Below are 26104 nucleotides of genomic sequence, written 5' to 3' on the forward strand. Positions count from 1 at the left end.
ACATTCATCCAAAATCTTGAAAGCTGCAGCATATGTGGCTTTTTGAGTCGGAAAGAAGTTTACTCCTGTGAGTAGTTAACATCACTTCCTGGTCTGGTTCTGATGCAATTTGCCTGTGGCACAACAAGTAACAGTGACAACGTTTTCTCTTCTCTGGCTGCTTATACTGCCTATTTTCTGTAGAAATGGGAGTTACCGGGTTACAAAGAAAATGGTTACCTTTGCCAACAGGGACGACAATATGATCCCTGTTTCTGTGAAGCATGGCAAGCATGATGCTAGTCATTCTCATAAAGAAGACTACTGTGTGTGATCACATCTTACCTGTGGAAATGTGCGCATGGTAAAAGTATTTCAGAATAATCGAGTTATATGCAAAAGTACCTCCATTTTAAAGGTTATGCTGTTTGTTGATTTTTTTTTCCCCCCGCCATGCTACCACTCCTGAAAGGTCATTATTCATATGATAATGTACTGTAAACCCAGAAATGTTTGCATGCATTCTAATTTTGGGAACTTTCTGAGAGCCAAGATTCGCAAAATTAAAATGCACATGAAAGTTCTTGTCTACACTATAAGCATTGAATGCCAGTGACAATTGACGAAAATTTCACGCTGCGAAAAAGGCCATTGCCTCCAATTTGCGAAAATTTCATGCCTCGAAAATATTTTGCATTACAGTAAACAATTAAAGGCGAGCCAGAGCCTGGTGGAAATTTCTCTATTAGTTTGTGAAACAAACTCCTGGTAAACACAATAATAGAACAGCTGAGGTAATTATGGTAAGCGTGATAAAATATTCTAGCAGTGTTTGTGTTTTGTGAAATGCTGAAAATCAGCTTATTTGGCATTGCACTTTTTTTCCTCCCTCTCTCTCGCCATGCAGATGCACAAATGTGATCCACTGAGGGCGCTGAAGATTGACAAAGTCAAGGTGAGTCTTTCTACCGCTGTCAATCGAAAGCTGTCATGAGGGTCGAGATGTGACGGTTAACGTTAGAAGATTCGAGGAGGAAAACAGTGTGTAGCATTGATGACAGCTCTGATCATATTCCCATTTGTCCGTCGCGCACGAGTTCTGGTTTTGAGATCGATGCCTGGCCAGGTATGTGGCCAAAAGTATTAAGCTTATACGAGGAGGGAGAGCAGATAAGGCTTTCGATTGGCGAGGATTCGGAGAACGCAAACATTTTCAGCCAGCCGGCCAGGGGAGCTGTGTGAAGGCGTGGCGCCCGATCCTGGAATTCCTCCCACGTTTGGTTTCCGCACCCGTAGCGCCCGCCCGTATCCCGTGATTCAATTTCCTGGCCGAATGAAGGAGGCCATTGTGGTGCCCAATTTGTCAAATGGCCAACATGGCAGAGGGTTTGGGGTAAAGGGTGGAGGAAGGGGGATGGGAGGGAGAGGGGTAATTTTTGGTGATGAGGACCGTTACAAGCCCCTCTGTCTGTATGGGGGGGGGGGGGGGTGCTTAGCACTTCTTGCTAATCCTAACCCCACAGGACATGAATGCTGCACTCATTTATATGACTGGACCACTTCACTTTCATTTCCTGTGATATTTCCTGCACGGAATCCCAACCAAATGTGACACTCTTCCACGTAAGCTTTTGTGAGATGAATGATGCATCTGTGAAGAGACTGATGTTTTTGCGGAAAATCCACTCTGAAATGATCACATCGCTTTGCCAACTGCTGCCAAGGGAGAAAAAAAAGAACAAAGAAAGAAAGAATTGATATAAGGGCCTAGTGCCAATTTGATGGCCATTTCTCTGAAGAATGCAAAGCTCATAGTGGAAAATTAGCTGGAAAGTTTGACGTAATCTATTGTTTGATGTGAACAAAATGAGATGGGGAAACAGCATTTTGAGTGTCCCGCTATTTGAATTTGATTTTATAGGTTTCCAAGCTTCTCTGCCTTGTGTTTTTCTTTGTCGCTCTATTTTTCACTCTGTTTTTTTTTTCTTTCTGTGTCTGAGTTTGTTGTTGTGTGTACTTTTTGTTTGTGTGCTTGCAATTTTTTTAATCCTGTAGTCAAGTTGTCATCACAATTCATACACGTGTCCTTGCTGAACAATCACGCTAATGAAAACAGACCTGCTTCCCATTCCTCCAAGGCTGCATTCCTGTACAAGCCCCGTAGTCGCACAGCCTCCCACCGAAGCAGAACGCAAAGTGTAGCGTTGGACTTCAGCAAATAAGTGCTCTTTTTTTCCCTTTTTTTTGGGGGGGGGAGAGAAAGATCTTGAGGTCAAGGTGCATCCGGACCTCTTGGTGCAAGCTCCGTCACCTCGAGTGGACAAAGTTTCTCCTGGGATTAGCAGGGAGAAGCAAAATAGGTGTCCCCAGAAAATTGACTGTTGATGATGTCCCTACTTTGAAAAAAAAAAAGGAAGGAAAAAATTAGATATGAATTATTTTGGAAGTCACAATGAATCCAGCTGTAGAAATTTCATGACAGGGCACCCTTGATTTTGTCCAAAGTGGGCGGAGATGAGCTTAAAGCACTTGACACAAAAGATCTGTCCATTTTATTCAATTCAATTCAATTCAAAACGATTTCATTCAATGAACTTCCATCGCAGCTAAAAGCCAAATTACATTCATTTTCGCAAAGTATCAGATACATAAAAATGTTATTCATATGTGATACACTTTGTGATAATAGTGATATTAGTGATTTTATATGCACTGCAGCTATATTAATTTCATTCAATTACTCTTCCCTTTTGAAACACAAACAACCACAAAACAAAGCATATCATCACTTATGCTTATGCAGGGAACACAAAACAATTGTTTCTCCAACTTTTGGGTGCCTCGACAATATTCATTCTTTGTTTTAATGACATTCAAAGTGTGCAAACGTCAGTTTTTTTGTGAGAATGATGAATTTTACTGTGACTGGTCTTCTTTAAATGCGTGGGTAAACTGTTGCTATGTTTATTGAGTTTGTTTGAGGAGGGTTTTTTTTTTTGAGAGAGAGAGAGAGAGAGAGAGCTTGAGCTTTGAAAAGAAAGAGAAGGGATGAGATGGGATGAGAAGCGGGTGGGGAGAACTTGCCAGACTGTCTGGTTCTGGTCGGGATGATGCAAACCGCAGATGTCCGCCTCCGCAGCTCTCTGTCCCCCTCTTCCTCTCTCCGTCTTTCTTTCTCCCTGTCGGAGCAGACAGCTCCGGTTGGGGATGAGTCCGATGAAGAGAAACGGGAGTCGATCTCGCTCCCGTCCCCGGCTTGCCCAGGTGAGACGGTTTTGGGCGGGGTAATGGGGCGTGAAATGATGTCAAGTTGGATCCACTCGGGGTGGAAAGGATGTTGGGGAGGTGACTCATTCCGGGGAATGAAAGGAGGGAGAAACAAAAAACCAAGAGGATTTGATGAGGGATACGAGACGTGGCGGGAGTTGGACAGCCGAGCAAAATTATGATGAGACGTGGCGAAAATGCGAGGCGCAGTCATCCGGACATCATGTTATTGATTTTGTCTGTGTGTGTTTGCGATGAACCGCGCTTGCGTTGTTCATTGGCCATGATTGAATCGGAAGACGGGTCCGTTTCCTCCCCTCATCAGACCGTGAGATGCGAGTAAATTGGTTTCATGCTCCCGAGCGCGCAGAAATATGTACCCAGTATTTGAAATTAGGGAAAGATGGAATATGAATGGGTTTTTTTTTGTCTCTCCTCTCTATTCACAAGATGAGTTTCTCCATACTCTGTATCACCTCCCACCTTCCCCCTCTTCATCCCCAACCAGTCACCATGTGCGAAGAAAGGTGCATTCTCGCATCCTTGTGAGACGGAGAGGTGTGTAAAATCCAACTTGACAATTTTGGCACCCGAATCGAACCCAGCACAAATTCTTGCAGATGCAGACTTGGCATATGGTGTATCCCCTTTCCCCTCCCCTCCCATTCCCAGCCCCCCTCCCCCCCCCCCCCCCATCTTCTCAGAGAAGCTTGTCCCCATTCTTCCCTTTCATCTGCGATCCTTTTGCCGCCATCGACCCGTACTAGCCAAAAGAAGTAAGAAGACGAAGAAGAAGAATTCTAATCAAAGAAAGGTGTGAGGAAGGGTTGTGTTTCGCACCCTAGTTAGCCCTGGATTTGAAAAAGAGACATGCCTGGTTTTGATATCCTAAGGATACTTAGCCGTGTCCCATATACCTGTTGGAAATCCATGGTACGCCAGTCCTCTTTTACTTCGCTTTTCTCTCTCTCCTTGTTTCTTACTTTCCTTTTTTTTTCTTTCCTTTTTGAGATTCTAGAACATGTCCTGATTCTGTTGGAGGCAAGTGTTTAGACTTACAGAAGAATTGTCACAGAAGAAAAAAATCCTGTGGAATGATAAAGACTGTTGTCGCTTGCATTTTATGTTCATGTAAATAGTGTGAGCATGCAGTTATGCTGTATGAAGTTTATTAGATCACACCATTTTCATCTCTCATATTGAGCTTTGTTTTTGACTGTCTATCATGTGTCTCTAAATGTTAAATGCTGCTCGAAGTTAAGTCTGCCTTAAGCAGTGGTTGTGTTCTGCACTTCAACCCTTCATCATTGGTGTGCAATATGTCTACCCAATGATAATCAGAAATGACTATTGGAAGCATATTGTAGTAGTCAGTCTTTTTTTTTTTTTTTTTTTGCTAAGATGTTTACAGAAGTATGGTCATTCAAAATCCTTCACTTTATTAAAATTTCATTTGAGAGTAGCCAGTCTTTTTTAAATAAGATGTTTACAGATGTAACGTCGTTTAAAATCCTTCACTTTTTTTAAAGTTTATTGGATTGTAAGTGCAATACCATTCTGTAGTCCCATGTAGTCTCTCAAAGAGTATATAGTTACTATGTACCAAGGAAAACTGGAAGACAAAAACATTCGATTAGTATTAGAGTCATGTCAGTGACTGGGACATCAGTTTCGGGAACTTTGCGAACAGTGTGAAAGGTGCTCAGCCCGGTGTGGAGAACTGGTGTCACCCTGGTTAATTGGAAAAGGTGCGAGAGGAATTCCGGTGTGCCACATAGGCATACGGAGAATAGAATGGCAGCCAGAGATGGGGGGGAGGGGGGTGGGGGTGGGTAGCCCTCGTGTTACACCCTAGCCTTAGCCTCTGGTGCATTTAGCAGGCACCAGGTGAAAGGAATATATCCCCAAGCCATGTAAAGGTTCAGTCCATTGGACAGCAAGTCCGTTTTGAGTTTGATAGAAGCACAGTTTGATAGAACAGTCAATCTGTTTTCTGTATCGGTACACTTCATCTGCTTTAGAAGTGAGATCACTCTTTTTTTGAACAAGATTTGTCATCATTTTCAAGTGTGTAGTCCTTGTGTATAAATGATTCAAGTGTAACCAGAGATAATACTTAAAGGTTTGCACCAATGTATCAATAATTGCATATACATCCAAGAAGGAAGATGGAATAGAGACACACACGAGAGAAGGGTTAATGCTTTAAAAAAAAAGATTTGTCTTACATGCAAATTGAATAGATTGACAATCACCGGAGCGTGCAGCGTAATGGGGCGTGGGTAAGTGGGAGGGGATAAGGGGGTGTTGAGGTTGTACATGTCCTTGACACTCACCCGATTGGCTCTCTCATCGACCCAGCGTGCTGTCTTAGAAGAAAGAAGGCAGCAGCATCACTCCGCACTAGTTGAAGAAAACAAAATGATCAGTGCCCCTCTCGCTCCTCTTGTTGATCGATCAAAAGCTGAGCTGCGTTAGTGCAAACCTCTGATTATTTTTGTTATCTGTAGGTGATAGTTTTCAATTGTTAAAGGGGGTGGCTAGTAACCGATCAGTGGGAATGCTGAGGGATGATTGTTCCAATCCTTGTGGCATTCATTTAAGAGTACATTATATATCTACTGTTGTGTAAAAAATTATTTGCTTCAGAACGGTCTCATATTCAAGTAATGTGCAGATTAATGCCCCATCACTGACCAGGCACGCTAACCTGGAAACATTAAACTGCACATTACTTGAATATGAGACCATTCTGAAGCAAATAATTTTCACACAACAATAGGTATATAATGTACTCTTAAATTAATGTACTCTTAAATCTCTTAAACTCTTAAAAGGATTGGAACAATCATCCTCCAGCATTCCCATTGATTCCCACTGATCAGTTACTAGCCATCCCCTTTAAAAGGCTTTTAAATTGTTTTCCAAAGCCACCTAATCAAGGTGCTGAAATTATTGCATTACCAAATTATTACTTCACTTTTAAAAAATAGATAAAAAGTGTCAATGAAATGAAAATAAAAAAGAGAATTATAACAAAAGCATCAGAGCTATCATGAGTAAGCAAGATGTAATCACAAATGATAAATGCTCACCGACCAGTGAATTGTTACAAAAACATCATACCTAACAGGAGAAAGTAGGATCAAAATTACAGATGATATACACGGTGGGTAAACTTATAAGCATTGTTCAAAATATAGGGTAAAATAGTGCCCTTGTGGTTTTAATGTTTAACATTTTACTGAAAATGAAATAAATGTAAAATTGACACTATAATGTAGAGGAGATCGAGCTCTACAATATGATACCAATATTTAATACAAAAAAAAAATTGATGAAGCCCTGCTGGTTCTCGTGTGCAACCGACGATATAGGAGATGCTCATTTGCGATTGCTTTTGGGAAAAAACAAAACACTAAAGCAAGGATCCTCATCTCATGGGAAAGATGTGGATGGAAGAGAAGAAATATAAAATGAAGGAAGAAAGGAAGGAGGAGCAGGAGGAGGAAGGATGAAGGGAAGAGAGGAAGATCATGGAGGAAGAGTTAAAACCAGATGTGGATAAAGAGGTGGAAGGAGAACATGGAGGAGAATGTAGGAATCTTTATGGAGAGCAAAAAAAGAAAAGTGGAAGCAGAACTGAAAATTTAGAAGTAGGAGAGAATGAGAAAGATCACACAGGGAAGAGGAAAATCGTTTACTTTGAAAGTTTTGCTAAACCACCGATAAACATCAAATTAAAAGGAAATTACTGATATATCAATCTAATTGTTTGCATGTTGATTCATCACAGGTAGATAAATAATTTCTTCCTGTAACATGCTGGTCACGTCCACTTGAGGATGCATCTCTCTTCAAGTGCTGAATTAAGGGGTCCCAATCAATTGGAGATGATCGATGGAAAGGACATTTATCAGATTCTTAATTTGATTTTGCGGCAAACAGGCATCCTGTTTACCACTGAAAATGGGTTCCCAACAGAAACAATCCCAGCAAAATATTGAGCTGAGGCTTTGCCAAGCTAACCGCTATCTAGAGTATGATGGGATGGGGGGAAGACAGTCTCAGATATCATAATTTTTGTGCAAAGTTTCAATTAAACTGTGATGCAACGTGACACACATTTCCATTAGACAAGATGTTTATCCATCTCGGCGAAGGGAAGCATAAAGCGAGGAGTAGCACCAACCCAGATGAGAGGCAGAAATTAAAAACAGTTTATTAGCTCGGCTCCGGGAAGTAACGGCTCTGAGAAAATCAGGTCGTGTGCCAGGCTTCGATATCTCTGGAGAAATCAACGGCGAACCTGACGTTAATTCCTATGTTGCCCATGCCTCGCGAGTTTTCAGGGAAGACGTGGGAACGGGGGATGAGGGCCCGTAATTAAGAGCTCACTCGCACACTTCGTCCTTGTCTCCTGGTGCTGTGTTTTTGTTTGCGAAGTCGAGGAATGAGTGACCGGCGAGTTCATCGAGACTGATTCGCACTCGAGTTCAGCGTGCGGAGAGATCTGATGGTTATTTGCTCTGCCAAGACAGTGCGGTTATTTTTAGCAGATCTGCTCATTCAACACGTTAACTTGCATAACCTTGATGAGAACTTAACTGTGTTGCATTGATGTAGATGTGCCTGGAGGCAGAATTGAAGTTAAATTTGTTTGTGGAGGGAGGTGTTGCTACATAGGTACAGCAAACATTTGCTTGCCCTTCAGTTACTTTTTAATCATATTGATTTTTCACACAAATGCGGAGAAGACCAATTAGAAGATATTTATTTCAGTCTGTTAATTTCATTGAATAATCACACTTTGTTTTTCTTTCCCCTCTTCCTTAATCTACTTTTCTTAATTTCCCCCATTCCTGTCTTTCTATTATCATCTGTCTATTTTCTTCACTCATTTTCCAACTGTTTCCTTCATTGCTAAATCTCACACTTCTTATTATCTCTTTTGCCTCCATTCATATTTCCATTTCTCTCTTCTCTCTCTCTTTCCTCACTCTATCTTTCTATCTATTCATTTACTGCAATCTCTTTATCTATCTATCTATCTATCTATCTATCTATCTATCTATTTATCTATCTATCTATCTGTCTATCTATCTATCTATCTATTTATCTTTATCTCTCTATCTATCTATCTATCTATCTATTTATCTATCTATCTATTTATCTATCTATCTATCTATCTATCTATCTATCTATCTATCTATATGTCTGTCTATCCATCTATTTATCTATCTATCTATCTATCTATCTATCTATCAATCTGTCTATCTGTCTATCTGTCACTCGTCCCGTGTCTTTGCCCCACATAGAATGCCCTGTACATAGGATTGCCGGAGGCAGTGGTGAAGGTGAATGTTCAACGTTGTCACCAGTTCGTAACCCAGAGGTGAGTCCATCCCTAAAGCGATCGCTGGGCAGGGCTAGAATGATATGTCTCTTCCACAGACCTAATTAACCTGTGTCGCAATGCTTTAATAGCTGATGTATGATTTACTTCTCTAACAAAAATGATCTCTAATAAGCAGTGGTACAGAGCATTGTTGTGGAATATGTGTAATTGCAAAAGGAAGTTTTGCTTTAATACACATTGAAGGGTTTCCTTTTTGTTGTTGGTAAGAGTGTTTTTTTTTTGGGGGGGGGGCATGAAGCATGTGGTAATTCAAATATCTCAACACAAACTCTTACATCATTTCATTTCATTTCATTTCATTTCATTTATTTCCACATCCTGATAAAAAACATTTACAAAAAATACAGGAATTAACGATACATACACAGGAGAACATTGGAACAATACAGGAAAAATGTTCAACTTATGATAACAATTTCACAGCAGACAAACACAACATAAAGCAGTTATTTCAGTTTGTGGGGGGGATCAACATAGACCGTTGGTCTTTCTATGGCTGATCCCAAGTATTACAGCTAAAATAGTTACATTAATGCAATACAAACAAGAAAACTATACTACAGAAAGAAGACAATACATATAAGACCTTTTTGATTCAATATTCTTCCATATTTACAATACTCTTTTCTTAATTCAAGGTAGTAAACATATTTTCTCCCGTAGGATATAGGATTTGAGTATGATCTGTAAACTAAGAGGGTTGTGTTGATTTTTGTTCCATAATCATGAGAAAAGTCAGTTTATTTTGAGACATAAGATATATAATGCTTTATATTCTTTTGACCATCATGTGGTATATTCAGGCAGTGCTGTAAAAACATTAAACAAAAACAGATATGCTTTCTCAACTTCTCCACTATGTGCGGTAAGGGCTGTGGCAAAGTCTAGCCACAGATATTGGGTTGATTATTCTGTGGGATTGTGGTGGGATATAAGGATAGAATATACCCTCCCTCTCTACGTATATATATGTCTCTTTCTCTCCCTCCCTCTTATATGCAGGGAATGCCTGAATGCGAGGGATCCGTATTGCGGTTGGAATCAACTCGAGTCTGCGTGCACAACATATCCAAAGGAGTGAGTATACTGCTAGCTCTATAATATATCCACTACACATATTACATCATGCTATATACTCAGAGAGATTGTGGTACATGAAGTATTCGACAATGAACCACTGGGCAATATTTCATATTTCTATGCATATCCACAAACTAAGAGTAATATCATGATGTCACAATTGTACTGTGTTTGGCTTGTTTATTCGCTGCCTAGAGTATTTTTTTTCTTTTTTTGGTTGATGGTAGTGTTGTTCTTGTTGTTGTTTTGTACTTGCCAGAGATCATGTTAAGAAGATTTAACTCAAACAATTGGACATGAGATTTGGGTCTAATTTGACTTCATTAACATGCCAGACACATGATATTGTCAATAAGTAGGTATAACTATAGGAAAGTTTTACGTGGGCGTACCTAAGCACTATTCAGGCCGGTGTCTCTTTATACTGGTTGGAGTCTAATGACTCTCAGCGCTGAAATTTCCCCATGCCGGCATCGTACTCAAGTTTGAGCGAGCCCGAAGAGTTGTCGTTTCATACAGAGAGCGAGATGACATCTCTCATGATGACATCAGTGGACAGGCTCTTGGGGGAAATAAAATTCATTATGTGGATCAAGACCATCATTCATTGATTGAGCGCTAGCATTCGATACTGTGTTGCTTGGCAGTGGTGTCTGGAAAACAAAATGAACAAGGATGGTCCAGTGTGGAGATGAGAACTCCAAAAGGACCTGCAAATATGCCCAGTCGATCCATCCTACCAATTGATTCCTTCATTCCCATTCTCTTTTTTTTTTTTCCCTTCGTCCTCTTCATTCTTCTTCATTTCTCCGTCGCTGTAGCTCGGAAGACATGTCAGAATGTATTTCTCTCGGATGCCTCTCAGATAGGAATCCGATCTGGAAATGCCGTCCCCACGAAACGCGGCGTAATTGTTTCAGTGTGATGCATGTGACGGCGGAATCCGATCATCCATATCACTTTCACTTGCTGGGCGGTCGGGGGCAAGCGGAGCGCTCTGCCTCTCGTTTGCGGAGCCGTATCGTAGCGGACCAGACGATGACGAAACGGGGACTGAATCGATGAAGACTGATTGAGTCTTAGTGGAGAAGTTTTAGCTTTTATGTAGAAAGGAGAAGGGCAAGGAAGGGGAAGAAATTAAAACCAACATGTCCAGGAGTTTAATCTCTGTCTGAATGTCTGCAGCATTTTTCTTTCTCAATGGCATGTGGCCTTTGCACTTTATGACTGTACATGGTTAAATTTTGTACTTTCCCCCTGGGTGACCCATATGAAAAATATCCCCTTTATTTTGTACCTAGTTAACCTTTTCATTTTTCCTTCCCACCCCATTTCTTCAACTATTGAAACTCATTTTGTCATGGGGGGGGGGGGGGAGAGGGGGGGTAATTTTTGCCCATTCTTTTAATGTTTTAAAATAAGTATCACATTCATTCAGAGTTGTCAGGTTAGCTTATTGGTTGGTATAAATCTTCACTTGAACAATATAGATTTTGTTTATCCGTTTTAACCATTCTTCCATGTTTTTATTTTTTCTAACTGTTGTTAGCTATTTCCATTACTGGATGTGACTAGTCACTTCTCTTCTTTTTTTTTCTTCTTCTTTTTTGAGAGAGAGAAGGTGAGAGTCTGACTCTTGAGCCAAGAGTTGGAGCGCCTGTGCTCTCAGACTTTTTCCAGTCCATGGTTTCTCAGCACACGTTCTGCATGGCGATGTTGTAGAAGGAATGCGGGGAGCAGTGTTAAGGAAATCATTGTTAGCTGTGACCCCAGCCTGATACTCTGAAAATCCGCTAGCTGCATCCTGCTAAAGCGAGAGAACGTTGATAAGAAGGCATGAAGAAACCCCCCTCCCCCCCCCCCCCAAAAAAAAAAAAAAAAAGTGACAAAATGGTCTGAAGTATATAGGGCACTTGTGAAACAATACACATCCTAAAAGAGAGAGAGAGAGAGATATATAGTTCTGTGAGAGGGATGTTTCTTTTGGGCCTTTTTTCTGTCATCGTTCGTTCTTCTTCTTCTTCTTCTTCCGGAATTGTCGCCACTGAACTTTCACTGACCTCTCTGCCTGAGGATCCAGGCTTCGGAAGTTGAGTTTTGATTTGGGGGTCCGTGAGCCGCCTCCCCTAGGAGTGCACCAGCTAGGCCAGTACTGGCATCGGTTACATGGATGGAAATGCCCCAGCTTGTAGAAAGTGTTTTTTCGGGGGGATTTACTTCTCCAAATTCTTGATGTTGATTTTTCTCTTGGACAACCCTGCCCACCAATCCCCACCCCCGCAAAAAAAAAAACAAAAACAAAAAAAAAAACACCTTGTAATCTGGAGTAGCCTTTCGATTCACTAGGGTGAAAGTTAAGTCAATAACTTCCATGCTGACTCTAAATGCGTTCTTTTAATTGAATGTAGTCATGAAGCAGTTCACCTGCAATTTCTTTTTCAAGAAATATTTCTGAATAATGAAATGATATACAAAACATACATCTGCACATGATTATTCATCTTTATACTAATTCGATCATGAATAACCATACTTGAGTATAAGTAGTGCTGTATGTGTGCATCTTGTACATAGATTTTAAAGAACTCTTTTGATAGAGTGATATTTATACCTAAGTAGGGCATTTGGTATGAAGAGAAGTATTGTAATTCTAAATGGGATAGGACTTTGTAAGGAAGTAGAGGAACAGAGAGGAGAGAGAAGGGGAGAAATTGGGAACAAAAGATAATTGAAGAGGGAAAGATAGAAGGGCAGAAAAAAAGGATTTGGATAAACTGGATATGGTAGGATGGATTTGAGTTACGTTGACTGGCACACACATACATGTATGTAGTAGTTGTTGCCTATCTTTTTGTGTACATCACATTTCTCACTCTGCCATCTCACGGGCCTGGCCTTGAACTCCGTTCGTCTCCTTGGCAACACAAGTGTTGGTTCCCCCATCAGTTCACGAGCGATGTGGAAGAATTCAGTCTTACAGGTGGTAGCCCCTTCTTGCATGCCTTCCAAAGCTACAGGAAATAGCAGCGTCAATAAGATTCATTAACCTTAGTTTGTTGTTTTAGTCAATCCAATTATATGTTTAATTTTTTCCTTTCTTTTTTTTTCTTTCTTTCTCTCCTTTCCAGTCCTGAGGACTTGGAATTCTGGATTCAGGAGATGGTTGGGTGTCCCATCGTAGACAACACAGGTAAAACCTCTGTGCAATGCAGCACTTAGTCTGAATTTGTGGAATATTGCATTTGTGTCTCCAGTAGAATTGATTGTTTTTAACTGACAAAGGGCATGACCAATTGGTATATGATTCACAATGCTTACACAACAAAGTCACCAGTTGTGGGACACATATGTATATGATATCAATATTAACTGCAGTCAAACCCTCACAGCAAAATAAGGAAAATATTTATTGTCAAGCATTTGCAAATATCCAGATGTGCTCCTCATTAATATGAGATTTGCATCTATAGTTGCCTGTTTTCTGTCAAACATACAGTAAAAAAAAACTGCTTAGTTTTATATATATATATATATATCTTCTCAAGGGCAAAAGTCATCTAAGTACCTCTCTTACTTTCTTCCAACTTGCAGTGGACGGTGGCTTCGGCCAGTGGTCTAACTGGACGCAGTGCACCGACCCCCAGGGCCTGGAGGCGTGCATGTGCCGGTTCCGGGACTGCGACGCGCCCCGCCCCCAGTGTGGCGGAGCGAACTGCATCGGAGAATACCAGCAGGTGGCCAACTGTACAGGTAGACCCAAGAGCACCAGCACGGCCGTTGATAGTTATCGACCAGGTACTTGGATGCATGTTTGTGCATTTTGCAATCCATTTTGTGTTGTCATCTTCAAGGTCCTGATGTTTCCATCTCCTTGTTCCTTGTTCTCTTTCTCTCTCTCTCTCTCATCATTTTTCCCTTTCTCTTTGTATTTTCACCTTTTTTCAGTCTTATATATCAAATGTTCTGTCCCTATTTAATAGCATTCTATGTTTATAATGGTCTCTTTTCTCTCACTCACTCTCCCTCTATTTTCCCTTCCATATATCCTTTTCACTGATTTCTTGGTGTCATCCTCATAATAAGTGTAATGCTGCATCAGTCTGGGTCATGAGGGAAATAAAAAACAGAGACATTATTTCAGGTCGACTGTAACCATACCTTTGATCTGATAGTTTTGTTTTGGGGGGTTTTTTGCTTGTGAATATTTATGATGATGCAAGAAGTTGCATTTTATGTTACTCAAAAGTGACAGATTTCAGTTGTTTGTGTGTGTGTGGTTTTTTTTTTTGTGTGTGCCCCATCTGTCACCTTAATCATTTCTTTCAAAAGTTAGTGTAATATAGGAACTTCTAAGGCAAACTTAGACAGGCAGCACATTTTCAAGTCACTGGTCATTTTTTTTTAATCTCTTTAATACTGTCATGAGAAGTTCAACCTCTTTTATGTCCCTTTCTTGAAATCAATAAAGTAGAGTTTTTCATTGTCCCATTTCTAACAAATCTATAGTATTGTCCTGAATGTAACATGCATTTATGAAGAGTTTTCTGAAGGGTTGATTAGCATACCGTCGGTAGTCCATTTTGCATCCATCTCTGCAATATTTAGTAATGCTTCAAAAGTTTTACAGAAAATGGACTTCTAACACCTCATTTCTTTTCCCTCTGAAGCTTAAACTTTTCTTGATTCTTCACTCAATGTGTGTGCTGTAATTTAAGTCCTCTCAGATCTTCTCTTTCTAAAGAATCGTTTGGGATGCACTGTTCACTCAACTTCAAGAATTCCCTAAAATGGTCTATTCTACACTTTCTTTTTTTTTCATGCATGACCAGTATGGATGTAAATCTAAATCCGACAATATGATTTGTGAATAGAATGACAGCATGTTAAACTGGTGCATGGCATGGGTCTTTACATAATGCAACAATTTTTTTTCTTTTTTATCCTCAAACTTATCTCTGTTCAGTAAATGAAATCATGAAAATGATTATGCAAGCACTGTGGCATGGCTAGGGAGCATTTTGGATGCCATAATGGTTATGGATAATGTATAGTTTCTGTTGAAAATGAGACAGATGTAAGTGTCTGATGAGAGAGGGGAAAAAAGTCAGTGCATGATGTAAGATTTTGAAGGCGATGAGATTTGCAAGAGATATGCAACTTTGGCATGCTGTCACTTCCTTTTCCATCTTTTACTTTTGCATTCTCTTGCCATCTTTTACTTTTGCACTCCCTTTTCCATCTTTTACTTTTGCATTTTCTTTTCCATCTTTTACTTTTGCATTCTCTTTTCCATCTTTTACTTTTGCATTTTCTTTTCCATCTTTTACTTTTGCATTCTCTTTTCCATCTTTTACTTTTGCAAATTCTCTTTTCCATCCTTTACTTTTGCATTTTCTTTTCCATCTTTTACTTTTGCAAATTCTCTTTTCCATCTTTTTCTTTTGCAAATTTTCTTTTCCATCTTTTACTTTTGCATTCTCTTTTCCATCTTTTACTTTTGCAAATTCTCTTTTCCATCTTTTACTTTTGCATTTTCTTTTCCATCTTTTACTTTTGCAAATTCTCTTTTCCATCTTTTTCTTTTGCAAATTTTCTTTTCCATCTTTTACTTTTGCATTCTCTTTTCCATCTTTCACTTTTGCAAATTCTCTTTCCAACTTTCATTTCTGCATTCTCCTTTCCATCTTTCACTTTGCATTCCATCTGCTCTAAATGTTTCAGCATCATGGACATCATCTTTGGTTTATCCTAAGGAAATGGTCATTTACAAATTATGCAGTTGAAAGAGAAACAGAATTCCACATTTTGCACCCATCATACACTCTTGTCCAGGGACAAATTGTAAAATATGACCCATGGCTGTAACGGAGGCCATGTATGATAACCCTCACAAGTTTTTCAAACTTCAGGAAGACAAGCAGACACATATCATGCATATATGCATGCTGCGTAAATTAGACTTTGTGGAAGAATCAGCACAATACTGTCCATTGATGAGGTATTAAAAATGCCCATTATCAATATATATGTTTCTCAAAGATCTACATAATAGATCAGAAATTATTTGAATATGAATTAGAATGCTAATTTTGTTTAATCTAACAGTGAATTGGGTGTAGAATGTTGTTGCTTCAAAGTCTTTGTAAAATCTGCATCTTTTGAGTATGGTATTGATTAAACGCAGGCATAAAACATACCTTACAAACATACACTTGTTCAGGATGGAGGCATATATATTACAGACTGTTTGGGTCAAAACATTAGGTGTTGCTATACCATTTTGAACAGTCCATTTTTTATTTGGTGTATAATTTGTTGGGTTTTTTCTTCGTAATGACAGGTTTCTGGGGTGAATGGACCCTGTGGGGGCAGTGCTCCGCCCCTTGTAATGGTGGGATCCAATCGCGCGTCAGGGAATGTGTGAACGGACAGGCCTGTGTGGGAGACTCCACCCAGACGAGGGAGTGCAACAAGCAGACGTGTGAAGGTGAGTCCAGAAAGTACAGTTGTACTCCTTAAAGGGATCGTATATTTTTGGTTGAGACTTAACTTCAGATTTTTATCATTTTTTGGTGAGATAGTGAGAAGACTCTTCTGAAATATGAAAGAGCATGTAATTCCAAGAGGAATTCAATGTTTTTTTGATGAAAATTGGTTTTTAAATGGCCGACATATCCAAAATAGAGCAATTCTAATAAAGTGTGGGACCCACACTTTATTACAATCGTTTTGTTTTACTTTGTTTTTGGATGTTTCAGCTATTCCAAACCCGATTTTTATCAAATAAACTTTGAATTCCTCTTAAAATGGCAATGCTCTCTATTATTTCATAAGTGTTTTCTTGGTATCTCGCAAAAAAGTCAGAGCCCAATTTTCATCTCCACCAATACTGTACAATCCCTTTAAGAATCTTTTAAGAGAAGGGACATGAAAACTAACTGTTTTTACATTTCATTTGAAATGATTTTTCTCTTGTACCCCATATTTTGATATCAAAACGCATGATTCAATGGAGGCATAATTCATAGATGATCGTGAGGCCATATTGACAGCCGTAATAAGTCCAACTGTATCAATTGGTGTAATAATCAGCACCACACCCACTTAGTTGCCTGTAAGTCTTTGCTCCTAGGCAATCCAAAAGGCAAGCTTATTCCATGATGCACTCATCTCAGGGGCATGATCCATACAAGTGTACATGGCCTCTCTAAGATTTGAATCCCATGATGTGGAGAAAGGAAAGACCATATAACTAGTAGAGTGATGCTTGGGAACATCCATTAAACAACGGAAGTGGTTAGATGTGCCATTAAACTGGAAGGATTCAGTACCATCAGTAATGGATGCAGACAGCTTATTACCATGGAGACCGGAGAGTGAACACATGCTGTCCCCCCCCCCCCCCCCCCCTTTGGCAGTTAGCTTCAAAGTTTTAATGTAGTCAGTCAATGATGCAGAAAGACTGTCGCCATGGAGAGAAGAGAGGCAATGCATCTCTTATATCCCTCTTCGGTACTTTAAAGCCAAAACAAAGTTCTTGTTAACCTGCAGAACTGTTGATTTTTGCTCTAAAATGTACACATACACATAAAGAATGTGTAAAATGATGCTGCAGTAACATGATGTCAGTTGTGTAACAATGACAATGTGAAATATTAGCCAAAAAGGTTTGCCAGAAGTACTGCAGTCTCAGAGCATACCTAATTATGGTTTGCAACATGATTTTTCATCATTGATTATCGATAATCCGCAAATCCGCAGGCCACAGCAGTGTCCACCAATATTCCATGCAAGAGTGAATTGCATTTAGCTTATTGGAAAATACAATTGCTAGGGCATGATTGATTATGATGTAATGTTCTACCTACCCACTCCTGAATGGGAAGGACATTGCAGGAATAAATGTCGTATGCATATGATTGGAATTATTTTTACACTTAAGATCTCAAAATACCCCAAAACAATTAAGTCACTATCCTGGCCAATCGCATCAGCCAGACAAGTTTCTAAGTAGAGCCTTTCAGTATATTGCAAGCAAAGTCCAAATGGTAGAAGATGAATTTTGAGCTCTTTTGAGAACTATGTTTTAAGTTTTCAGCTGCAGTTTCATCAATTCAGGGATGCAGACAGATTGTTCTCTGTATATTGGAGACAGAAGGAGAGTGATGCAGTCTTTCTATAAATGCTGGTATATATCTCTTTTTTGCGTGGTCAATTTTTTTTTTTGCAGAAATTCGTCACCCCACGCAGTGGACCCCTTGGCTCGTCCACAATGTGTCTGAAGATGGCCTCCTAATGCAGCGGTTCAAGTACATCTGCCGAGCCCAGGTCCCATCCAAGACCATGATCTCCGTTGGAAGGCTGAAGAGCAAATTTAAGTTTTGTCCCTTCGGCACAACTACCCGGGGGTGCTGGGCCGACAGTGGTGAGTGGAAAGCATTGAAGTATTGAATATTAAGTCGAAGGGAGAACCCTGAATTTTCATAGATAGGGAATTGAGTTAATACCAAGTGGTGTATAGTGTAGTGTAATGTGATTGATGTAGTGTTGACAGCTTTTACAGTGGTGTTGATTGGTGTCATTTTGGCAGATAGGGCTACATAGACATAAAGGTGGTGGTGAAGTATAGTGTAACACGTAGTGTTGCATAGTGTCAAGTGGTGTAGTGCAGTATACGTGAAACTCAATGCCTAGCGTGGCGAGTGTATATATAGCACAATAATCACATTGACACACTTGTTGGAAATCTGCACACAAGCCACAAAACAACGAGACGTGGTCACATATCATAATGTATGTGCACTAGTGATTATATTACATGACAACAAGCAGTTGTCAGGTGCAGGTCAGCACTATGGTGTTGTATAAAATATATAAAGTCAGTGATACAGTATAGTCCAAATATGACAACACTGCTGTGAAATTGATCCACACCAAACTATCTACATCAAAGATCTGAGCGACTGATAATGACAATGATAATGCCAAGCTATTGCTATCGTATGAAAAAGATAACTGCAGTGATTATATCTTAACTGATGATGATGTTGGGAATGACAATAATTGCAGTTGCGGTAATGTTGATGACTGTCGTGGTGTCGGATGGTTTGGTAGGTTTTGTGCAGCTGGTTTTGATGAATTGTGAGAAAATAAAAGGTGTACGTGTAGATTCAGGCTAGTCATGATGATGGTGATAAAACAGTCTTCGAGAGGATTGTACCTTGTAAACATGTAAGCAAAACTTAGCACCAGTTGTATAAATCCATGACATTCAACTCAAGTTTCTTTTCGATCTTTTGTATAAGTTGATAATGTTCACTGTGTTGTTGACACTCACATGTTGATTTTCACTTGTTGAATGCCATTGCACTGACATACTGCTGATGTGCAAAAGTTTTCAAATCTTCATCAATAAAAATTGCATGAATTGCATTAATTGAAAGAAGAAAAAAAATTAATTAATGTTTGTTCTGTCCAATGTGTAGCCAATGGCTAAAAAAAATGTCAGTCACATGCAAAACAGAATTCATTGCAGATTCTGCGGTGAGCGTCCAAGTTAACAGAGACTGGTTTTGTTAACAATAACAATTAACAAGTTGAAACTTATTCTTGATGCAGACAGTTGTCATCTGTTGCCTTTTCATTCTGATAACACAAATCAGGGAGCATGGTTTTAGCTCTAACAGGAAAGCATTTTTTTGGAATTAATCACTAACAATGGTCAGATTGTTTGCAAATACATTCCGTGACATATTATCAAGAGCAAGAGGATGTTAAAAAGCCAAATCATTTTTGCCCTACATTGCAGCAAGGACTTAAAAAAAAAGAATCGTACCAATTATATCTTTTGATGATTTTTTTTTACATTCATTATCCATCATCTTCAATGTATATGCAAAAGTGTAAAGTTATAGCAGGATAACAGCATTTCAGAGGCAGTACAAAAACTAACAGCCGAATCAGCTTGCAAGGGCATGTCACCAGTTTTGCTCTGTCAACGTCACTTCAGAATGATAGGCGAGTGGGAATGAACAGATTACGAGTTTGTTTCCTCTTTTAACTCATCATTCTAACATGCCCCTCCCTTCCCCCACTCTCCTTTCTCTCTCCATCTCTCTCTCTCTCTGTCTTCAATCCCCTCCTCCCTCCCTGAATTCCATCCCTTCCATCCATCAGAAAATTTTGGTGGCTGGACCATGTGGTCACCATGGCAACCGTGCAGCTCATCCTGCGGTCATGGCGTGCAGGTCAGGCATCGGAACTGCTTCCCGGACAATGCCGAGTGCACTGGGCAGTTCGTTGAAAAGCGTGACTGCTTGTTAAGCATCCCTTGCCCAGGTAAATATGAACACATAATCGTGATGAATGTGCCTTTACATCCCCAAGTGCAAACCGTACCCCTCACCTTTCACCTCTGTGTACCATCATCTACCACCCCTCATGATCCCATTGTGGTGGTCCTCATCATTATGATACCCCTCCCCTTTCCAATTCTTCTTCCATCGATCTGTTACCCCCATCCTTCTGCCCCCTGCGGAATAAATTGTCAGCCACCTGCCATTCATTGTCTTGCCACAGTACCTTTATGGAATGCGCTTGAGGACATGAGATAACTGATGTGGTGTAGTGAAACATTTGCTGCTTTATATGTATGTAACACACATTTGCCTGGTATTAACTTGCACATCACACATGTCAGGACCTCGTTTCTGAGCAAATTGTGTACCCTATCTCATCAGTTTAGATGTAGAAAGGCAGTGAAATTAAAAATACCAAATTGACTGTCGGATGCCCTTTCTCTTCTCAACTGCTGTTGTGTTCCGTTGTCTGTGCCCTCTTCAATTGTGTTTTGTAAGTACATGTACAGAAGAGCTACATTTACTAGCCCAGATATGTTATATCATATTTATATGTTTGTTGCTAAGAAACCAGCAGGGCGTTAACCCCGATCCACTCTACACAGAGTTGAGATCCTTTAACGCCCACTGGGTTCTACACCAACACTCTTTGGTTTGGTTAAAATGTTATCTCAACATGCCTTTCTGCACCATCACGAATGTTTCACCAGTTAATGGCGACTGGAACTGCTGGGGCGAGTGGAGCGCCTGCTCGGTGACCTGCGGGAAAGGGGTGCGGCGCCGCTCCCGCGAGTGCAGCATGCCGGCACCCATGCACGACGGTCTGGACTGCGTGGGCGAGGCCACGGAGGAAGAGGAGTGCGATGAAGGAGATTGCAATAAGCAAAACCTCTTTGAATGTAAGTGATGGGACTGTGATTTGGAATCTCTTAACTCTCTCACTGTCGATTAACAGATGAACATATCATTGGCAGTGCATATGAACAGGTTGCTTGTGAATTTCAGAGGGTCAGAGGAATTTTTCTTTTCTTCATTTTGTTCTCAGCACATACTTGATACTGTTTTTCAGTCTTGTAAGATTTGATGTCACAAAGTTTTCAGCTTTCTCTCATCCCCCCCCCCCCCCCGACTAAATGGCTTGCCCATAAGACTTGCTGCTCAGAAGACTATCAAAAATTTATTTCAGCTTCTCAAGTCTGACAATGGGCATATGGATGGAGAGCTTGTCGCTTTACCCTTTCACATGCAGTTAGGTGTTGTCTAAGATGGTTTCAGATAATCAGCTTTATTGGAAGATTTGGCGGAACTTGCAGTAAAAGTGAATTTGTCTGTTTCATGTGAAACAGGTTATGAAGAGATTATTTAGATGTGTAATTATGAAATATCGTCCAGGCAGAACACTGCCTGGCTTCCAGTTGAAATCTTGTCCATTTGCCATTCTTTTCTATTTTGAATTATCTCATTTGAAACAAGAAGAACAACAATAATTCTTTTTTTGTCCAACAGTACCTGATTGGCCAGGACTCTCTGTGAGGTCTGGTCTACGCCCATCTGACCCTTCATCGGAGGCCAGTGAGGGCTGGAAGGAGTGGAGCAAGTGGACCTCCTGCAACCACAAGGGGCGTCGGCACCGGAGTCGCAAGTGCGACACGGCCACGCCCAACTCCGGCCAGTGCGTGGGCTGCGTCAAGGAGATTGCATGGTGCTTTGGAAATGGTAAGGGAGATAAACGGATTCACACACCGTGCACTAAACCTATATTCATTTCCCTACTGAGATTCTGAAATGCCCATAAACTGTGTGTAGGCTGCATCAGTTTTCAGTAGCCAATGGGACAGACATACCATTACCTTAATGTGTTCCTGGAAAAGATGGCAGGCAGTATGTCTCAGGTTATCCACTTTCTCTGATGTGCTCTTGTGGTTCTGGTAATACTTTGCAGTTTCTGAGTTTACAGTTGCTTTATTCCAAGAGTAAAAACACTTGTTGAATTATATAAGGAGTTTTGATTTAGAATCGATATTGAGAAAAAGAAATGTCATTCTTAGATGTGGGACATTCTTAGATGTGGGAAAAAGATTTGATACTGTAAACGCCATATATTCAGCAAGTTTAATTTTGTGCAAATCTGGGCCCCATTTCATAAAGAGTTGATATGATAGCAACTCTTGCAACTCGCTGGAATGGCAATTGTCATGGTAACGACAAGAATCCAGCTTCCTGATTGGCTGTTGCTATTGGAAGTTGCCATTCCAGCAAGAGTTGCTATCATAACATCTTTTATGAAATGGGGCCCAGGACTTCGCAACAATTTCGCGAGTGGTTAAATTCACGATCATGGAGTACACTTAAGGACAATGACTGTACATGTGCACGTCGCATTCGTGTTAGGATCAGAATTAATTTTATTTATGCATGTCTTGAAATTTGTGAATAGCACCAGACTCGTAAAATTCACAAAAATAAAATCCCTGTGAAATATATGGTGTGATGTATACCCTCGAGTAGATTTGCTTTGAATGGCATCAGAATGATCTCTAATCAAATCGCTCCTCCTTCCCTCTGCCATGCCACCTCCCAGGAGAGGACTCCCAGTCCTCCATCTTCCAGGCTCCAGAGGTGCAGCGGCTCCAGGCCACGCCCGCCAAGTGCCCCTCCCAGACCGAATCCATGGAGCCCCTCTACTTCTGCGTGGTGGCGCTGGTCTCCGCCGTGGCCGGCTCCATCATGTCCCTCTCGGTCTACGTCTCCTGGCACAAGAACAACAAGCGTCGCCAGGGCAACCACCCGGACTACGACGACGAGGAGGACGACTTCGGCGACATGGGCCAGTACTCGGACTCGGAGTACTCCTACGACGGCAGCGAGACGTCACCGGCGCACATCACGGCGAATCCCGCAGATTCGGACAACGAGAGGTGAAGAGCATGGGTGTAAGATCGAGGCAGATGGATTGGTGGTCCCCCCTTCTCAGCAAGACCGAGCAAATTCCATAATTGAAAGTACATGCACACTGCATAGTGAACTAAAAAAGAAAAAAAGAAAACCCAAAAAGAGTTTCCGAGCTAACTGTCGTGCTGCAAAGCTAGAATTGAGAATGTGACGTTACTTGACGCCATTAGAATCCTCACCTTTGGAGCCGTGAACTATTCTCTTCTGTGATATTGTGCACCTTATTTATATATTACATACCTATTTTTCTTGTGATATTCGACCATATCTTGAGTGACGTAATCATCGTGTAGTACAGTGTGTCTGTGACGAGCAATTCTGATGGGTGGATCCATCTTTCTCTATGGAGCAAACGTTAAACCGTGTCGGACTCCCTGCAGCGTTGGATGAGACAAGCGAAAATCTCTGACTGCCATCTATGCAAAGACTAACGCGCACAATTTCTTTTTTTTTCAGAAGGATCGATGCGAATGCCAGACGAGACAATAATACCTGCAGAGACTGACTACTGGGATGGAGAAATGAGACTTAATGTGTGCAGTCATAACATCATGACTTGTTGGTTTTATTTTTAAAAAGTACTTAAAAAGAGTTTATTCATTGTCAAATATTCTGATGCACTTTAAAATTGATGTACTTATCACCACAGCTATGCGTTGCATTGTCCTACCGCAGTTGGTTTACTTTCTGAGGGTAAAGTATTACAAGCCAAAGGGGGAAAAAAATGTAATAGGATGACCCCAGTGATGAAAATGTGAGGATTGAACCCTGGCAGATGCAGTAATTTTTTTTTTCTTAAATATCCATATGCATGTAGAATCTTCATTTAAATATTTATGATATCAGCAATAAATTTCCTTTTCATCGGAGGTCTAATTTTGAATTTATCAACCATAACATGGAATTAAGACATGTATATTTCTGTATTCATTTTTGATCGATCTTGTCAAGTTTCACCATGAAATAGAGAGATGCATGTTTGCATTTTGCACATCAGCATACTATTGTAGGAATGCATTCTTTCCTGTTTGTTATATATATATAAATATTATATACTTCACCTGCCAGCGACAACTTTATATAGATTAACTTCCAACCTGAGAGTAGCATGTTCCAGTATCATACGATTTATCCCCTCTCTCTTCCTAGTCTGTTTGTTCAGCCTCACATTTGCACTGTACATAGCTCTTATTTATATCTGCAATAGTCCCCATCCTGTGCTGTTGCCTCCAGTGTACCGGTAGTTCTCACCGAATGCAAAATGTTTCTTTTGTTTTTGTCTTTTTCCTTGTATATAGCTGAGGCTTTTGATGATTTTTTTCTTTTTTTTTTTTTTTTCTTTTTTTTTGGGGGGGGGGGTTGTGTTTTTTCGGGGGGGTGGGGAGGGCTTGGTGAGTTTTGTGAATATTGTGGCATTTGAAGTTTGTTGATGACAAGGGAAAGCATTAGATCAATGAAATGAAAATCAGTGGAAATGTTGTATCCCTCAACTCTGCAGTCCTCGTAAGTGTGAAAGTGCGTTTGTGTGACTGATTCATGTCGAGTTAGCTATGCAAGTAAATAAATCATATCATCACTTTGCCGAGTATGATCTGCAGCTTTTCACCAATCCTTTAGTGACTGTGCTCCCCCAGCTTCATTTTCCTTGGCCTAGACTTTTCCTCCTCTTCACTTTAACTCTTGATCCATTTGGCTGTTACCTCTTTCATCTGATGAGCACCCCAATCCCCCCCCCCCCCCCCCCACATCACCCAGTAATCTCTCCGTATTGATAGGGGTCCAGCCACTAAGAATTCTGCTGTTAGCAAGTTATCAGAGGCCCCCACACCTCGGTAAACAGTAATTGATTTGAAAGCTTGTTCAACATGCCGTAGCCCTTTTAGCCAAGGCTGATATCAATCTAGTGATTGAAAACAGATTTTCCTGGCTCAGATCATGCCACTAACTCATTGAGGCCACTTGTTGACTTGTCCATAGCAATAACAAACTGAAGAAAAAAAAAACCAAGATAAAAAATAAAGGCTGCAAGCCCAACTTTTGGCAAATGAAGTGGCAGCACAAATGATTTATGATATTATTTTCTCTCATGTCCCAATATATTTGTTTGTTAGTTTGTTGTTTGTTTTAATGTCTTTTTTTTTTCATCTGGTTGTATGTATTAAATTGTCAATATGGTATTCTTTATAATATGTTGTTCAAAATGTCTGTATTCTGACAGAGGTATTTATTTGCCCGCTTTGTTTCTTAAATGTCTTACCAAATTTGCAGTAAGTGTTGAGCATAAGCAAAGTTCTCTAACTAGTAAAAGTTCAGAGAGATTTAAGAGAGAGAGAGTGTGTGTGTGTGTGTGTATGTATGGGTGTGTGTGTGTGTTTCTGCGTATGTTCATGAAGTAAAACTCACAGCTGTCATTGTGTATTAAGATAATGTACAAAGCCAGACAACTATATATCGTATTTATATTATTGTAATATATACTGTAATGAAATTGTACAGGTTGCCTTGGCTAAATATACATTTTTGTACTAGGTGGAAACTGAAACAACAAAAGCACATGTCAAAATTGTGACTTTTTTACAGAATCAGGTTTCACACAAAAGAATATTTTTGTGGATTTGTATGATGTATTGTGTGTATATAATTATGTAAACTTGATCATGTGTGTTCAGAATATGTAAAAACTGTAAAACAAATACAAAAAAACTGGCCACTATGGTGAGATAAGGTTAATATTTTTATTACATTGAAAAAAAAAAATGTACTTGCCTTTTGAACAATCAAACTGATAGTTATCTTAAAACACATCACTGCAGTGTTCCTGGCATCTCAGTTGTGTTGATGTATGCTTTGCCTAATAAAGGACACAATTCTAAAATCGCCGCAGATATTTCGTGTAGATGGGCAACGATTCAAGGTGACCATTGGCTCACTAAAATTGCGCAGTGTACAGTTTGATACCATGCATATGTACTGCACTCGCTATGCAATGCCAGTAAAACAAGCATGTGTACGCCTTCACAAAATTTGTTCCGACATACTAGTATTTATG

General features: G+C 40.2%; 1 protein-coding gene across 1 annotated transcript in view; it reads left to right on the forward strand.

The window, feature by feature from the left end:
- Positions 1–23808, forward strand: part of LOC139729259 (semaphorin-5A-like) — a 144733-nt gene extending 120925 nt beyond the window's left edge. Inside the window, exons 14-24 of the mRNA XM_071640190.1 lie at positions 887–934; positions 8565–8641; positions 9668–9742; positions 12874–12935; positions 13337–13540; positions 16086–16232; positions 17976–18170; positions 19922–20083; positions 20814–21002; positions 21610–21819; positions 22685–23808. Of these exons, the coding sequence (XP_071496291.1) occupies positions 887–934; positions 8565–8641; positions 9668–9742; positions 12874–12935; positions 13337–13540; positions 16086–16232; positions 17976–18170; positions 19922–20083; positions 20814–21002; positions 21610–21819; positions 22685–23025 (1710 nt within the window). The 3' untranslated portion in view covers positions 23026–23808. The remainder of the gene's footprint in view (positions 1–886; positions 935–8564; positions 8642–9667; positions 9743–12873; positions 12936–13336; positions 13541–16085; positions 16233–17975; positions 18171–19921; positions 20084–20813; positions 21003–21609; positions 21820–22684) is intronic.
- The last annotated feature ends 2296 nt before the right edge of the window (positions 23809–26104 follow it).

Source organism: Diadema antillarum, unplaced genomic scaffold (assembly GCF_040938485.1).
Source record: "Diadema antillarum isolate AM-2024a unplaced genomic scaffold, OU_Dant_1.0 seq00000231_RagTag, whole genome shotgun sequence".
Taxonomy (NCBI): Eukaryota; Metazoa; Echinodermata; class Echinoidea; order Diadematoida; family Diadematidae; genus Diadema; species Diadema antillarum.